Raw genomic sequence first — 17,236 nt, 5'->3', positions numbered from 1 at the left:
TTTCCCTTTCTAAAGAAATTTTTTAAAAAAGATTTTATTTATTTATTTGACAGAGAGACAGCAAGAGAGGGAACACACACAGGGGGAGTGGGAGAGGGAGAAGCAGGCTTCCCACCAAGCAGGGAGCCAGGTGCAGGGCTCCATCCCAGGACCCCAGGATCATGACCTGAGCTGAAGGCAGCCGATTAACAAGTGAGCCACCCAGGCGCACCCTGAAGAAATTTCCTTAGCTTATTTTAGAGCATGTCTGCTGACTACAAATTCTCTCAGTTTTCTTTAGTTTCTGAAAGGATAATATTCTCTCAATGTGAAAGCATTGCTCCGCCATCTTCTGACTTCCGAAGCTTCTGATGAGAAACCTGCAGTAATCATGTCGTCACTCCTCTCAACAGGGCCTGTAGGCTCTGTGCTGTGGGTTGACTACCTGTTTGTTTTCAAAATAAACTTTCACCAAAGCCACGCTCGTTTGTCTGCGTACTGTCTGTGGCTGCTGTCGCACTGCAGTGGCGATGGTGAGTAGTGGTGACCGACCGCACGGCCCGCAAACCTAAAACATTTACTGTTTGACTCTTTAAGAAAAAAATTGGCTGGTCCCTATCCTATATGTAAAATGTTCTTTTACTCTGACTTCTTTCAAGATTTTTTCTTTGTCTTTCAGCAATTTGATTCTGATAGGACTATTATAGTTAGTTTCCTTGGCTTTAGCTTGTTTGCTCAGTTTCTTGAATTCGTAGGTATGTCATTGACTGAACTTGGTAAGTTTCCAGCTAGTGAGTCTTCATGTATTGGGCAGCACCACGCTGCCACACTCCTTTTTCTCTCCTTCTGGGATTCTGAGTACATGGCGAATGTTGGATCTTTTGTTTTTGTCCACTCAGTCCCTGAGGCTTTCTTCCTTTAAGAAACAAACAAACAAGCAAAACCTCTCTCTTGCTCTCCTCCCCCTTCAGATGGGATAATTTCTGCTTGATATATCTTAAAGTTTACTGACTCTTTCCTCTGTCATTTCCGTTCTACTGTTGAGTCCATGCAGTCCTCCCCCAATGAGTGTATATTTCAGTTCTAAGATTTCCATTTGGTTCCTTTCATATCTTTCTCTGCTAACACTTACGATTTTAACTCTTATTTCAGGAATGTTTGCGATTGCTAATTTAGGCATTTTTCTAACTGCTACTTTTTTTTTTTTTAAGATTTTGTTTATTTATTTGATAGACAGAGATCACAAATAGGTGGAGAGGCAGGTTGGGGGAGGGGGAAGCAGGCTCCCTGCCGAGCAGAGAGCCCAATGCGGGGCTTGATCGCAGGACTCTGGGATCATGACCTGAGCGGAAAGCAGAGGCTTAACCCACTGAGCCAGATGCCCCTAACTGCTACTTTAAAGTCTCTATCAGGTTCCTCCAACATCTCTGTCTTATTATCGGTAGCTTTTGTTGATTGTCATTTCCCTTGTGAGTTAAGATTTTCTTGGTTGGTTGTTTGCCAAAAAATTTTGTATTGTTTCTGAACATATTGAACATGATAAAACTTTGGGTCTTCCTTAAATTTATAGAGTGTTGATATTTTTTGTCTTAGCATTGTAGTTTTGTAGGCATCTCAATGACCCAGAATATAGTTATATTAATTTTTTTCGAGATTACTTTGGAAATAAAGACAAAATTTAGAAAATTGTCATGAAGAAATTAGAGATCTCCAGGAATTCTTAGGCTCTACTTTGGGAAAAAAAGTGGTGTAGAGAAATAGTGAAAAGTAGAAAAATGGTATAATGAGATGTGTTATAAAGGATATTATGATATTGTCTTTGAATCTATGGTTAACATTTAAAATTTGTATTACCTAGTGAGAGACCAAGATTGGGGAGGAGGCAGTAAACTTTTAATTATCTTTCTTCCTTTGTAGTTACAGACTACTGGTACCAACCCTTGTTTTTTTCTCTAGGACCTACCTTTCATTACATTTTGCTGCTTCTAGTTGCTTTGTCTTTTGGCTTTCCTCCTGTTTAAAATTTTTTTCTCTTGGAGGTAAATTGTTGAGTAACCATCATGTGTGCTAAAGCCTACTTGGTAATACGTCAATGATTTAGGAAAAGATTGGTCTTAATTATCAAAATGTTAGTTGTAGAATGGTAATTTTAAAATTTTCTTTAGGATATGTTTAAAACTAAACCTTTACCAGTCACCTTGTTTTAATGGATATGTAATTTGTATAGTCATCATTTAATTTGTGATTCTAATATATTTGAGACTGTGCTATTAATCACTCCATGATTTATAAGTTTAATCTCCTTAGGGAAATTGTTTGGCTTATGCTCTGTCTAGATACTTTTTCTTCACAGAATAAGGTAAAATTCAGCTGAAATGATCACGGATTTTGCATCAGTAGGGTCTGTGCAATGGGCTTTTTTGTTCTCCAGCTTTTTAAGTGTGGAGATTTGGCAGCATGGGTGTGAAAGCAAGGATTATGTAAGAAGTTTAGTGAAAAGGTGGGAATTGACTCTACCACTTCTGAGTTGTGCCCTCAAGCAAGTTAGTCTTCGTTTCCAGGCTGTTTCCTAATCTATAAAATGGGGATAATAATAATGATACCAGTATCTATGGTTGTTGGAAGGATTAAATGAGGTAACACATGGACAGAGTTTTAACAGAGAGACTGATGTAGCCTATGTGTGACAACCTGAACTATTACTGTGTGATAAAAAATTTATCTCAAGGGGGTCCTGGGTGGCTCAGTGGGTTAAACCTCTGCCTTTGGCTCAGGTCATGATCCCAGGGTCCTGGGATCGAGCTCCACATCAGGCTCTCTGCTCAGCAGGGAGCCCGCTTCTCCCTCTCTCTCTGCCTGCCTCTCTGCCTGCTTGTGATCTCTGTCTGTCAAATAAATAAATAAAATCTTAAAAAAAAAATTATCTCTAGGAGTTCTTTGAGTTTGGGGATGAATACTTTTTTTTTTTGTTTTTTTAAAGATTTTATTTATTTATTTAACACAGAGAGAGAGATCACAAGTAGGCAGAGAGGCAGGCAGAGAGAGAGGGAGAAGCGGGCTCCCTGCTGAACAGAGACCCTGGGATCATGACCTGAGCCAAAGGCAGAGGCTTAACCCACTGAGCCACCCAGGCGCCCCGGGTATGAATACTTTCTTTGTTAAATATCGTTTACTATGAAAATAGAAGATTTTATTTATGTCTTTTGTGTATATGCTAATAACTGTTATGTTCTTTAGTTTAGCCTTTCATTATAATTATTTTCTAAATTATATTTAGTGCCATGTTTATCTGTGTAAAACAGTAGGGTTATGGGAAGCTGTGTCCCAACTAATCCAGGACTTAGCAGAGAAAATAATCAAAGTTAGAAATAAGACATAGCCCCATATTTTCAGCGTAGGAAGCAAGTGTATGAGCTCATTTAATTATTGACTTTGTCATATTTTAAGAAGCTATCAAGTAAATAAAGGGACAGTGTCTTATCTTTTTCTATATTTTTATTTTTACTGATTGTCTCTTAAATGCATATACAACTTGGTTCCCTGTACCTCTTCATAACAGAATGATAAGCCCTTGGATGAATTATCAAATTGCAGTGGTTTACTGTATCTTTTTTTGTTTATAGGATGATTGAGGAAAGTGGAAACAAGCGGAAGACCATGGCCGAGAAGAGGCAGCTGTTCATAGAAATGCGTGAGTCCTGAGTGCTTCTGGGTTCCTTGTTTGTACGTGTGGGGATGCCTTTTCTTTTTTTTCCTGATGAAGTCACAACTTTAAGCATTAGCATGTTCCATTTTTTAAAAAAAGATGTCTTTATTTTAGAGACAGAAAGAGAGAGTGCAAGTGGGCCGTGGGGCAGGGAGAGAATCTCAAGCAGACTCCATATGGATCATGCATTTGCCATCTTTGGGCCTTTGCTTATGCAGTTGGCTCACCTTCATCTGCCTTGTCGTTCCTGCTTACCATTCAAGGCTCAGCATAGGGGTCATATTCCCATTAATTTTTTAACACATTTACTGAAGATCCGTTATGTTCTAGGCACTGTACTAGGTGCTAGGGTTAAGGGGAGAACAGAACACAGTCCCTGACTTCTTGCATATTGCTTACATTTTGGTGAGGGAAACATACAAAATAAGGAAACCAAGTTGATAAACAAATCCCGATAGTAAGAAGTGCCTGGGGTGCCTTCCGTAAACAAACGTGACCATGAGAGAGAGCACAACCAGGGTAGAGTACTACTGTGGCGTAGGAAATGGGTGTTCTGTAAAGAATTGGGTTTGCTCCTTCGTGAATGTCATCATTCTGATACATAGAGCTCAGACAAATTGCCTTTCTCTGTAACAAACTCAAGGATATGGACAGTTTTGGAGATGTTTGGTGAGTAGGGCTTCTTGTCTCCCCTCTTTCTTCATAGGAAGAATTGCATTGGTGACAGTGGTGTCTGCTGCTAAAAGTTCTGCTCTGTCCTTTCCAGCATCCCCCCAGATCGCCAGCATTATTACCTTCTATGCATGTAAAAGTCATCTTTTTTTTTTTAAACAGATTTCATTTTTTAAATTTTTTTTTTGTTTATTTGACAGATGGAAATCACAAGTAGGCAGAGAGGCAGGCAGAGAGAAAGGGGGAAGCAAGCTCCCTGCTGAGCAGAGAGCCCGATGCGGAGCTCGATCCCAGGACCCTGGGATCATGACCTGAGCCGAAGGCAGAGGCTTTAACCCACTGAGCCACCCAGACGCCCCTGTAAAAGTCATCTTTTGCCAGCTTTATCATAGGATTCTACCATCTAAGATTTGGGTTGATTTTATGGCAATTTTGAATTCACTAATCTTTCAGTTTTATTAGTCTCAGTGGGTAATTAGTAGATTTTTACTTGTTGTAAATATATCCATAACTTTTTAAGACTTCACTTTTAAAAAAAAAAGAGATTTTATTTATTTATTTGACACAGAGATAGAGATCACGAGGAGGAAGCAGGCTCCCCACTGAGCAGAGAGCCTGATGCGGGGCTCGATTCTAGGACCCTGAGATCATGACCTGAGCTGAAGGCAGAGGCTTATCCCACTAACCCACCCAGGCACCCCGAGACTTCACTATTTTAGAGCAGTTTTAGGTTCACAGTAAAACTAAGAGGCAGGTACAGCAAGTTCCCCGTAGCACACATGCACGACTTCCCCTGTTAACACCACCACCCCACCAGAGAGTACATTGGCTACAACAAATGGGCCTGTGTTGACAAATTGTAACACCCCAAATTTGTGGTTTACATGAGGGTTTATTCTTGATGTTATACATTCTTTGGGACTATATTATTATTATTATTATTTTTTAAAGATTTTATTTATTTATTTGACAGAGATCACAAATAGGCAGAGAGGCAGGCAGAGAGAGAGAGGAGGAGGGAGGCTCCCCACTGAGCAGAGAGACTGATGCGGGGCTCAAACCCAGGACCCTGGGATCACAACCTGAGCCAAAGGCAGAGGCTTTAACCCACTGAGCCACCCAGGCACCCCACGGCACTATATTATTTTTAAAGAAAGATGATTTTGACTACTGTATTTTAAATTCTTTTTTTGTTTGTTTGTTTTCTTTTTCTTAGGAATTTTTTTTTAATTTTTAATTTTTTATTAACATATAATGTATTATTAGCCCCAGGGGTACAGATCTGTGAATCGCCAGGTTTACATACTTCACAGCACTCACCATAGCACATACCCTCCCCAATGTCCATAACCCAATTATGAGGTGATATCTCATTGTGGTTTTGATTTGTATTTCCCTGATGCCGAGTGATGTGGAGCACTTTTTCATGTGTCTGTTGGCCATGTGGATGTCACCTTTGCAGAAATGTCTGTTCACGTCCTCTGCCCATTTCTTGATTGGATTGTTTGTACTTTGGGTGTTGCGTTTGATAAGTTCTTTATAGATTTTGGATACTAGCCCTTTATCTGATCTGTCGTTTGCAAATATCTTCTCCCATTCTGTCAGTTTTCTTTTGGTTTTGTTGACTATTTTGTTGCAAAAGCTTTTGATCTTGATGAAGTCCCAATAGTCCATTTTGCCCTTGCTTCCCTTGCCTTTGGCGATGTTTCTAGGAAGAAGTTGCTGCGGCTGAGGTTGAATAGGTTGCTACCTGTGTTCTCCTCAAGGATTTTGATGGCTTCCTTTCTTACATTGAGGTCCTTCATCCCTTTTGAGTCTATTTTTGTGTGTAGTGTAAGAAAATGGTCCAGTTTAATTCTTCTGCAAAATTGGCTGTCCAATTTTCCCAACACCATTTGTTGAAGAGACTGTCTTTTTTCCATTGGACATTCTTTCCTGCTTTGTCAAAGATTAGTTGACTGTAGAGTTGAGGGTCTATTTCTGGGCTGTCCAATTGCAAAATTGGCTGTCCAATTTTCCCAACACCATTTGTTGAAGAGACTTTGTCTTTTTTCCATTGGACATTCTTTCCTGCTTTGTCAAAGATTAGTTGACTGTAGAGTTGAGGGTCTATTTCTGGGCTCTCTATTCTGTTCCATTGATCTATGTGTGTCTATTTTTGTGCCAGTACCATACTGTCTTGATGATAAGAGCTTTGTAATAGAGCTTGAAGTATGGAATTGTGATGCCACCAACTTTGGCTTTCTTTTTCAACATTCCTCTGGCTATTCAAGGTCTTTTCTGGTTCCATATAAATTTTCGGATTCTTTGTTCCATTTCTTTGAAAAAATTTGATGGTATTTTGATAGGGATTGCATTAAATGTGTAGATTGCTTTAGGTAGCATAGACATTTTGACAATATTTTTCTTCCAATCCATGAGCATGGAACGTTTTTCCATTTCTTTGTGTCTTCCTCCATTTCTTTCATGAGTACTTCATAGATTTCTGAGTACAGATTCTTTGCCTCTTTGGTTAGGTTTATTCCTAGGTAGCTTATGGTTTTGGGTGCAATATGCTGTGGGTTTTTCATAGATAGCTTTGATGATATTGAGGTATGTGCCCTCTATCCCTACACTTTGAGGAGTTTTGATCAGGAAAGGATGCTGTACTTTGTTAAGTGCTTTTTCAGCATCTATTGAGAGTATCCTATGGCTTTTATTCTTTCTTTTATTAATGTATTTTATCACATTGATTGATTTGTGGATGTTGAACCAACCTTGCAGCCCAGGAATAAATCCCACTTGGTCGTAGTGAAAACTGAACCAGGAAGAAATAGAAAACCTGAGCAGACCCATAACCAGTAAAGAGATTGAAGCAGTCATCAAAAATCTCCCAAGAAACAAGAGTCCAGGGCCAGACAGCTTCCCAGGGGAATTGTACCAAACATTCAAAGAAGAATTAATACCTATTCTCCTGAAACTGTTCCAAAAAAATAGAAATGGATGGAAAACTTCCAAACTCATTTTTTGAGGCCAGCATTACCCTGATCCCAAAACCAGACAAAGACCCCATCAAAAAAGAGAATTACAGACCAATATTCTTGATGAACATGGATACGAAAATTCTCACCAAAATATTAGCCAGTAGGATCCAACAGTGCATTAAAAGGATTATTCACTATGACCTAGTGGCTTGATGCCAGGCCTCCCGGCTCAGAGATTCTGATTTATTTTTCCTTTTCCAAAATTTTGTCAATTTTATTGGTCTTTTCAAGGAACTTTGGCTATGTTGGTCCTCTCTGTGTATCTTTGTTTCTGCCTCATTATTTTGTGCTATTGTGTTTATTACTTTCTTCTTTTTACTTAAGGGAATTCTGATGTTCTTTTTCCAACTTCTTATGTTAGGTAACTTGGGCCATTTATTTTCTGACTTTTTTTCCTCTTATGTAAGCACTTAAGAACGTCTTTCCTGTGATTTTCTATTTTTGCATTTCATGTGTTCTGATAGATGCCATTTTTGTGATCACTTCTCTGTGTTTTCTAACTTCTGTTAGGAGTTATTTAGAAATACCCTTTTAAATTTGCAAATGAATGACTTAATTAAAAAAATTTTTAGCTTAATTGGTATGTGGGTCGGAGAATGAAGGATGTTCTAGAATCTTTGAATTTGATATTTTTTGTATATGTTTTTGTAAATATTCCATGTGTGCTTGAAAATAATGTGTATGATTTCTTCATTATTTAGATTTAACTTGTTACATGTTTTATTCAGACTGTTTTTGTTCTTAATGATTTGACCGCTTAATTATTGAAAGTTGTTAAAAATCTCTGCTTTGATCATGGACTTTAATTTTTTACCCCTTAGTTCTGTCAGTGGTTTGACCTTTTGTTCTTAGATGCACATGTATTAAAATATTACGTCTACCTAGGAAATTGAATATATTGAATATTATGAAGGTATACTCTTTTTAAAAAAAATATATATTTTTTATAGGTATACTCTTTTTCTAGTGATGTTTTTTACTGTGAAGTTTATTTTGTTGTTATTAATATAACTGTACTGGGGGCGCCTGGGTGGGTCAGTTGTTAAGCATCTGCTTTCGGCTCAGGTCATGATCCCAGGATTCTGGGATCGCGTCCCACGTCAGGGTCCCTGCTCAGCAGGAAGCCTGCTTCTCCCTCTCCCACTCCCCCTGCTTGTGTTCCTTCTCTCGGGCAGAGGGAGAGGGAGTGAAAGAATCCTAAGCAGAGTCTGAGCTGGGCATGGAGCCCAACATGGGGCTTGATCCTGAGATCATGAGATCACTAAGATCATGACCTGAGCTAAAGTCAAGAGTCAGATGCTTAACTGACTGAGCCAGCCAGGTTCCCCTGATCTTTATGTTTTATGTATCTCTCCTATAAGCAGTGTAAGCTAGATTATTTAACAACAACAACAACTATTCTTTGCTTTTTCACTGAAGAATTTATCCTGTTTAATTGCTTTTATGAGTACAGAGGGATATCACATTTTCTTCCATCTTGTTTTGTGCTTCAGCTGTGTCCTTTCTCTGTTGTTTTTTCTTCCTTTCTTATCTTCCTTAGATAAAATGACTTTCCTTCCTTCCGGTCCATTTTTCCCTCTTCTTGGTTGTGAGTTGTATCTTCTTTTTCTGTTCTTTTCGTGGCTACCCTAGAAAGCCTAACATCAATTAAAATGAAATCCAGAGGTTATCAACATTTACAACTTTATTCGAAGCAATACAGGAATATTAGACTGTTTTAGAGCACCTCCCTTATGAAATACATGCCACTTTTTTAAAAAAAGATTTTATTTATTTGACAGAGAAAGACACAGTGAGAGAGGGAACACAAGCAGGGGGAGTGGGAGAGGGAGAAGCAGGCTTCCTGCTGAGCAGGGCCCGATGTGGGGTTCAGTCCCAGCACCCCGGAATCATGACCTGAACCAAAGGCAGACGCTTAATGTCTGAGCCACCCAGGTGCCCCAATACATGCTATTTTTAGTATTCTCTTTTTTAACATCATAAATTAGACTTAAGAATTCTTTCGTATCTTCAGTTTTTCTTTTGTCTAACCTATTTGATTATCACTTTCTTTATTTGCTTTAAAAATTTAAATCTAAGTTCAGGTGGAGCCAGTCATGTGTTCCTGTTTCCCTTTGTGGGATTTTTTTTTTTTTCCTTTTCTTTCTAGTTCACCCACTAAAAGAGTCACCATTCTGTGGTCTGTACCTTCTTCTCTGTTGGGACTTCTGGCTTCATCTCTGGTCCCCAGGATTTCTAATCAGACAGCCAAGAAAAAAAACAAGGAAGTCATTTATGTTTATTTTTGTTAACTTACTCAGACTCCTATTCTCTTGAAACGTTTTGGTTCTTAAAAGTTGTTGTAAAGGAGCACCTGGGTGGCTCAGTCATTAAGCACCTGCCGTAGGCTCAGGTCATGATCCTGGGGTCCTGGGATCGAGCCCCGCATCAGGCTCCCTGCTCAGTGGGAAGCCTGCTTCTCCCTCTCCCACTCCCCCTGCTTGTGTTCCCTCTCTCGCTCTCTCTCTCTGTCAAATAAAGAAATAAAATCTTAAAGAAAAAAGTGATTGTAAAGGTTTCAGACAATTCAGAAAAGTTACTTTCCTTACATTTACTAGGTTTGTTACCTCTTCTCTTTCTCCTTCTCTCCCCTTCGTCTCATTAGTTAGATGGCTTTTTAACAAAATATGCTTACTGCCTTACACCTTCTGTAGGTGTGCCAAGCTCCTCCACCGAATCCTGTGGCTCCCTGGCCTGCAGTCTGGAATCCTGTGCTCTGTCTGAAGAAGGCATCAACATGTCTGTACAGGGAAAGGAGTTGGTTTCACCACCACCTTTATCATCCCCTTGTACTAGCTTTTCAAAATTGTATAGTTTGTGTAATATTTTGACTTTACTTAGTATATTTTTTGGGGAAAGCAGATCAGTCTTTTTTTTTTTTTTAAGGATTTTTATTTATTTATTTGATAGGCAGCGATCACAAGTAGGCAGAGAGGTAGGCAGAGAGAGAAAGAGAGAGGAGGAAGCAGGCTTCCTGCTGAGCAGAGAGCCTGATGCAGGGCTCGATCCCAGGACCCTGAGATCATGACCTGAGCCAAAGCAGAGGCTTTAACCCACTGAGCCACCCAGGCGCCCTGCAGATCAGTCTTTTTTTTTTTTTTTTTCTAAGTTCTAGTTGTTTTTTTTTTCTTTAAGATTTTATTTATTTGACAGACAGAGATCACAAGTAGGCAGAGAGGCAGGCAGAAAGAGAGGAGGGGAAGCAGGCTCCTTGCTGAGCAGAGAGCCCAACATGGGGCTTGATCCCAGGAGCCCCAGGATCACGACCTGAGCTGAAGGCAGAGGATTTTTAAAAAAATTTTTTATTAATTTTTTATTTTTTTATAAACATATAATGTATTTTTATCCCCAGGGGTACAGGTATGTGAATTGCCAGGTTTACACACTTCACAGCACTCACCATAGCACATACCCTCCCCAATGTCCATAACCCCACCCTGCTCTCCCTCGCCCCCTCCCCCCAGCAACCCTCAGTTTGTTTTGTGAGATTAAGGGTCACTTATGGTTTGTCTCCCTCCCGATCCCATCTTGTTTCATTTATTCTTTTCCTACCCCCCAAGCCCCCCATGGTGCATCTCCACTTCCTCTTATCAGGGAGATCATATGATAGTTGTCTTTCTCCGATTGACTTATTTCACTAAACATAATACCCTCTAGTTCCATCCACATTGTCACAAATGGCAAGATTTCACTTCTTTTGATGGCTGCATAGTATTCCATTGTGTATATATACCACATCTTCTTTATCCATTCATCTGTTGATGGACATCTAGGTTCTTTCCATAGTTTGGCTATTGTAGACATTGCTGCTATAAACATTTGGGTACACATGCCCCTTCGGATCACTACGTTTGTATCTTTAGAGTAAATACCCAGTAGTGCAATTGCTGCATAGGGTAGTTCTATTTTCAGCATTTTGAGGAACCTCCATGCTGTTTTCCAGAGTGGTTGCACCAGCTTGCATTCTCACCAACAGTGTAGGAGGGTTCCCCTTTCTCTGCATCCTTGCCAGCATCTGTCATTTCCTGACTTGTTAATTTTAGCCATTCTGACTGGTGTGAGGTGATATCTCATTGTGGTTTTGATTTGTATTTCCCTGATGCCGAGTGATGTGGAGCACTTTTTCATGTGTCTGTTGGCCATGTGGATGTCACCTTTGCAGAAATGTCTGTTCACGTCCTCTGCCCATTTCTTGATTGGATTGTTTGTTCTTTGGGTGTTGCGTTTGATAAGTTCTTTATAGATTTTGGATACTAGCCCTTTATCTGATCTGTCGTTTGCAAATATCTTCTCCCATTCTGTCAGTTTTCTTTTGGTTTTGTTGACTATTTTGTTGCAAAAGCTTTTGATCTTGATGAAATCCCAATAGTTCATTTTTGCCCGAAGGCAGAGGCTTTAACCCACTGAGCCACCCAGGTGCCCCGCAGATCAGTCTTTTACATCAGCAACACAACTTTCTAATGTTCAGTTATCTATTCATTCAATAAATATTGCAGGTGCTAGTCTTATTATGTCCTAGTTTTGGGCATATAATAGTGAACAACACAACAATAAAATGGTCTCTACCTTCATGAAACTTATTTTCCTGAAAATGGAAATAAGGAATGATAGAGCAGTAAGAGCCATTATTGCGGAAGCCCGGGGGGGTCCAGGAAGGGAACTGATGTGCAGGCTGAGTCAGTTCAGGGTTGTGATAGAGAAAGGGCTGGAGCCGTAAGTAGCACTTAGAAGGCTCAGATGAGAGAGCTTGGCATGTTTAGGTAATTATATGTAGCTTGTACTGATTGCAGGTAGGTGTGAGGTAACATTTGAGAGTTGCACGGGCCAGACCTTGAAGCTGAGTTGGGTAGTTATGTGTTTCCCAAACCTAGCTTGATTATAGAACTTTCTGGAATGAAGGTTCCAGGTTCCTCTCCAGGAGACTCTGATAAAAGCTTCTGATACAAGCAGATACAATAAAACCCTCCATTTGACTCTTTGCTTTCCTTGGGATTTGGTTATACTATAGAAGTTGTTATCCTATTCTCATGAATGAGGAGAGCCATGATATAGAAAGAAGGGTTAATCCTTTCTTATCCTTTCCCTGTACCTCTTGGGTACTCAGTATTTTTAGATGTCTCCTGTCCGTCCAGGAGCTTCACTGAGCTCTCCCCCTGTCGCTAGAGTTCTGCCTGTGTGTTTCGTTAGGACCCTCTGTACCATTTCTTGATAAGCTTGAAATACACTGTCTGACACTAGTATTAAAGTGACATTTCGGTGTATTTCTTACAATGAAATGGTCTCAAAATGAATGATAATGGAGTGGAGAGTCATCCTTTCTAGTTCATAATACCCAAAGGGATAACATAATCAGTTTCTTCACTGGGGGCCTTCTGTTCTATTTTTTATGTGCCAAACTACCACATTTTTGATCAGGAAATCGACATGACACTTACATAACGGAAATTTTTTAAAAAGTGAGGCTATTCTTAGAGCAGTGTATGAGGATTTTCCTTATAGAAACCAGGAAAGATGGCTGCTTCAGAAGAAGGTAAATGTATGAGAAAAATGACAAAGGAGAACAGAGTGATAACTTGATTCTTGACTAACCTGGAACTTCAGAGTGGAGATTTCTGGCAAACTGGGAACTTCCGGCAAACCTGGAACTTCAGAGTGGAGATTTCTGGCAAACTGGGAACTTCCGGCAAACCTGGAACTTCAGAGTGGAGATTTCCAGCAAACTAAGCTGGAGCTTGTGGGGTTTCCCATTTTCCTCAACTAGTTTGCTTTGGACTTGGGTGATATTTGCCCTATTTCATTTGCAGTACCTAAGTCTGACTTAACTGTACTGGAGGAAGAATCTGAAGAGTGAGTTCTGTGCCACGTGCACGGACGTTTTCCTGTCGTTACCGCTCCACTAGCGAACATGGCCCGATAGATGTCGTGTGGGCTCATCCATCAGATTAGTGCTCTTTCTGTTTGGTTAGTCGGGGATGGGACTTTCCCAGCTGCCCATCACTGATTTCCTAGTATTTTCCAAAGAAGTGGTGCAAAAGGAAAGATTCACTGTGGTGATGAGTGTTCTCCCTCAGGGTTTTTGTCCGGCTGGTAGACGGGATAATGTAGGCAGACCTGCTGGCCTGGAGTGGTCACGTAAGAAGTGCGCCTAACGCTTCCTGACCCCTTCAGTCTTCTCAGAAGAAGGCCTAGTTGACGTGTGACGTGCGGCCCGTGCCCGCGCTGTGGACTGGTCACTTCCCAGCGCTGAGAAACATGGGGGTCAATCCCACTGAACATCTGTCATTTGTACTTTTTTCAGGTGCTCAGAATTTTGATGTCATACGACTATCAACTTATAGAACAGCTTGCAAATTACGATTTGTACAAAAACGATGCAACCGTAAGTCATTTTAGCTAATTTCTATGATAGCTGGATAGTGCACTCAGTAATATAAAAAGGTTTTAGTATCTTTTAGTCATATTGTAATGTTGGTTGAATTATTTTTATCTTAAGGGTTTATTAAAATGTAAGCCTTGTCATGGAAAAAACTCGTCTTTTACTCTGTGTGTCCCTCAAAATATTTACCAAAATTCAGTAATGTAACTGGTTTTGAGGCTGGCATAGTATTAATGTACTTTAAGTGAAGAGAATTGATTTCTCCTTCTCACTTGTTTTAAATGATAACTTTTATACAAAATTAATAAAATAATCAGCTTCTGGAAGAAAAAACCAATATTTTGATAGAGGTGTAATAAGTTATTTTTCTCGATTAAAATAAATACAGCACACATCAGCCTTTTCTATGATCACTATGAGAATTACTACTTATAAATTGAAATATGTGTGTGTGTAAAATCTTTTTTCTCTTTATTTCCATGAAGATAAACAACTTATGACAAAATAATTATACTTTTCTCGTGTGTGTGTGTATATATGTGTGTGTGTGTGTGTATTAATGAAGAACTGTTTTGTATAATGGAAAGTACATTAGCCTTAGAATTGGAAAAACCTCAGTTTTAGTCCTGGTTTTTGGCATTCACTACGAACATGTCACTGTATATCTAAATACTTCCATCCTACTTTAACTGTTATTCAAAAATCTTAGCATAAAATTCTCTCTGGAGGGTTTACCATGCTGTCCTAGACTGAGGTCTCTGGTTTCCTAAAGCATTGTTTTTCAAATTATGGGTTCTGACCGATTAATGGTTCATGAAATCATTTTGAAGAGCTGTAGCCAGAATTTAAAACATGTAATAGAGAAAAACAGAGAAAGAAAAAAAAGAACACAAATTATGTGGTAAGTCTAAAAGTACTTCGTGAAAAAGTATTTTTGTTTTTTATACATCTAGAAGAATGTGTGTGTGTGTGTGTTGATTTAAATATATTTCTGTGGATTGCGGTAATAAAGTTTGAAAACCACTGTCAGAGCAACTACCATTTTAATAATTCTTCCTGTAATTATTTTTGGGAAATAGTAGTCTATGTGTGGAGTGTTGAGAGCCTGAAACCAATCTACTGGCATTAGTAATGTACAGTAAAAGATGCATTATTCTGGAAGTTTTGTTTTGTTACATATGATTCATTAATCAGACGGAAATTTTGTGTGTGTGGGTGTACAGTTTAAGCAGGAGCAAAATGTCAGTATTATCCACATGCATGTTCTATTGTCTCTACACTGTTTATTGAAAAAAAAAATTCTTTTTCTTCACTGCCCCAATTTCCTCATACAAATTAGGAGAAATATAAAAGACCGTTCGTTCATAGCGGTTTCTGTATATGAGAGGACCTGCTTTTGGACTCTTGTCTTCCACTGGTCTGTTTGTCTATCCTACCAATAACCACTGTTATAGCTTTATAATAAGTCTTTTTTTTTTAAGGTTTATTCGTTTATGGGGTGCCTGGGTGGTTCAGTCATGAAGCGGCTGCCTTCAGCTCAGGTCATGATCCCAGAGTCCTGGGATCGAGCCCCACATTGGGCTCCCTGCTCAGCAGGAAGCCTGCTTCTTCCTCTCCTCCCCATTTGTGCTCTCTCTCGCTATCTCTGTCACTATCTGTGTCTCTCTCTCTCAAATAAATAAATAAAAATAAAATCTAAAAATCTAAAAAAATATGTATTCATTTATTTGAGAGAGAGTGAGATTGTGGGGGTCTTAGAGCAGAGAGAGAGGGAGAGAATCTTAAGCAGACTCTGTGCTAAGCAGGGAACACAACTCAGGGCTCAAGTCCTTTTTTTTTTTTTTTTAAAGATTTTATTTATTTATTTGACGGGGACACAGCAAGATAGGGAACAGAAGCAGGGGGAGTGGGAGAGGGATCCCAGAACCCTGGGATCATGACCCAAGCCAAAGGCAGACACTTAAGGACTGAGCCACCCAGGTGCCCCTCAGGGCTCAATTCCAACCCTGAGATCATGGCTTGAGCCAGTATCAAGAGTCAGATGCTTAACCGACTGAGCCACTCAGGCGCCCTGCTTTGTAAGTCTTATTATCAGATAGAGCAAGTCTTCCTACTTTGTTCTGTTTTTCTTTTTTAAATTGGCCTTTGACATTTATTTTCATATACATTTTAAAATCTGATTCTCAATTTCTACTAAAAACAAAATGAAACAACTGCTGGGATTTTTTTTCCATCTTTCTATTTTAAGTATAAGTTACGTATAGTAAAATTTATCCTTTTAATGGAGAGCCCTGTGGCATTTTGTTGGGACTGCACTGAATCTATGGGTTAAGCTGGGGAGAACCAACATATTTCCAATTTGAGATCACCTCCTATGAACATGGTATATCCCTCTGTTTATTTAGGTCTTTAATTTCTGCCAATTATATTTATAGATTTTTTTTTTTGTAGAGCTGTTGCACTTCCTCCATTGGATTTATTACTAAATCTTTGATGATTTATGCTACTATTACAAATAGTATTTTAAAATTTCACTTTCTGTTAGTAATGGAAATACAGTGACTTTTATATCGTGACTTGCATCTAACAATCATTCTAGACTCAAATATCAATTTTAGTAATTTATCTGGAGAATCTGATTTTCTATGTGGAGAATTTTGTCATTTCTGAATAATGACAGTTAAGTTTCTTCATTTCTGAAACTCACATGGCTAATGACTGCTCGTTTATATTGGTTAGGATCCAGAGTACAATAGAAATGATGATAGTGGGTGTTGTTTTTCTTTACCTTAAAAAAAAAAAAAAGATTTATTTATTTATTTTAGAGAGCAAGAGCATGATTGTGTGAGCATGCAGAGGGGCAGAGGGGGAGCGGCAGGGAGAGAATCTGAAGCAGACTCTCGCTGAGCACAGAGCCTGACATGGTGCTCGATCTCACGGCCCTGAGATCATGACCTGAGCTGAAATCAAGAATCGGACGCTTAACTGACTGAGCCACCCAGGCGCCCCATTTCTTTCTTTCTTTTCTTTTTTAAGTTGAAGTATACACAATGTTGTATTTGTTTCACGTATACAACATAGTGATTCTGCCACAGGTGCGGCTACCATCTGTCCCCATACGGTGCTAGTACAGTACCATTAACTATGTTCCCTGTGCTTTCCTTTGTATCCCCATGACTTACTTATTCCCTAACGAGAAGCCTGTATCTCTCATTCCCCTTCTTCCATTTTGTCCATCTCCCTCTCTCCCTCCCTCTGGCAACCACCAGTTTGCTCTCTGCATTTATGCACCTGTTTCTGATTTTTGTTTGTTCTTTTGTTTTATATATAAGTGAACATACAAGTGGAATCATATGATGTTTGTCGATCTCTGACTTACTCCACTTAGCGTTAATACCCTCTACATCCATCCATGTTGTTGCAAATGGTAAAAAAACTCAT

At 39.3% G+C, this 17,236-nt stretch overlaps 1 protein-coding gene across 10 annotated transcripts in view; it reads left to right on the top strand.

Annotated features, from left to right (window-relative positions):
* Positions 1–17,236, top strand: part of DTNB (dystrobrevin beta) — a 262,585-nt gene that overhangs the window by 52,996 nt on the left and 192,353 nt on the right. For all 10 annotated transcript variants that reach the window (XM_045979068.1, XM_045979067.1, XM_045979063.1 and 7 more), the window contains 2 exons: positions 3,603–3,670; positions 13,718–13,798. In XM_045979068.1, coding sequence (XP_045835024.1) covers positions 3,604–3,670; positions 13,718–13,798 — 148 coding nt within the window. In that variant the 5' untranslated portion in view covers position 3,603. The remainder of the gene's footprint in view (positions 1–3,602; positions 3,671–13,717; positions 13,799–17,236) is intronic.

The sequence above is a fragment of the Meles meles genome, chromosome 15 (assembly GCF_922984935.1).
Source record: "Meles meles chromosome 15, mMelMel3.1 paternal haplotype, whole genome shotgun sequence".
Lineage (NCBI taxonomy): Eukaryota > Metazoa > Chordata > Mammalia > Carnivora > Mustelidae > Meles > Meles meles.
This window is presented reverse-complemented; position numbering and strand designations above follow the sequence as displayed.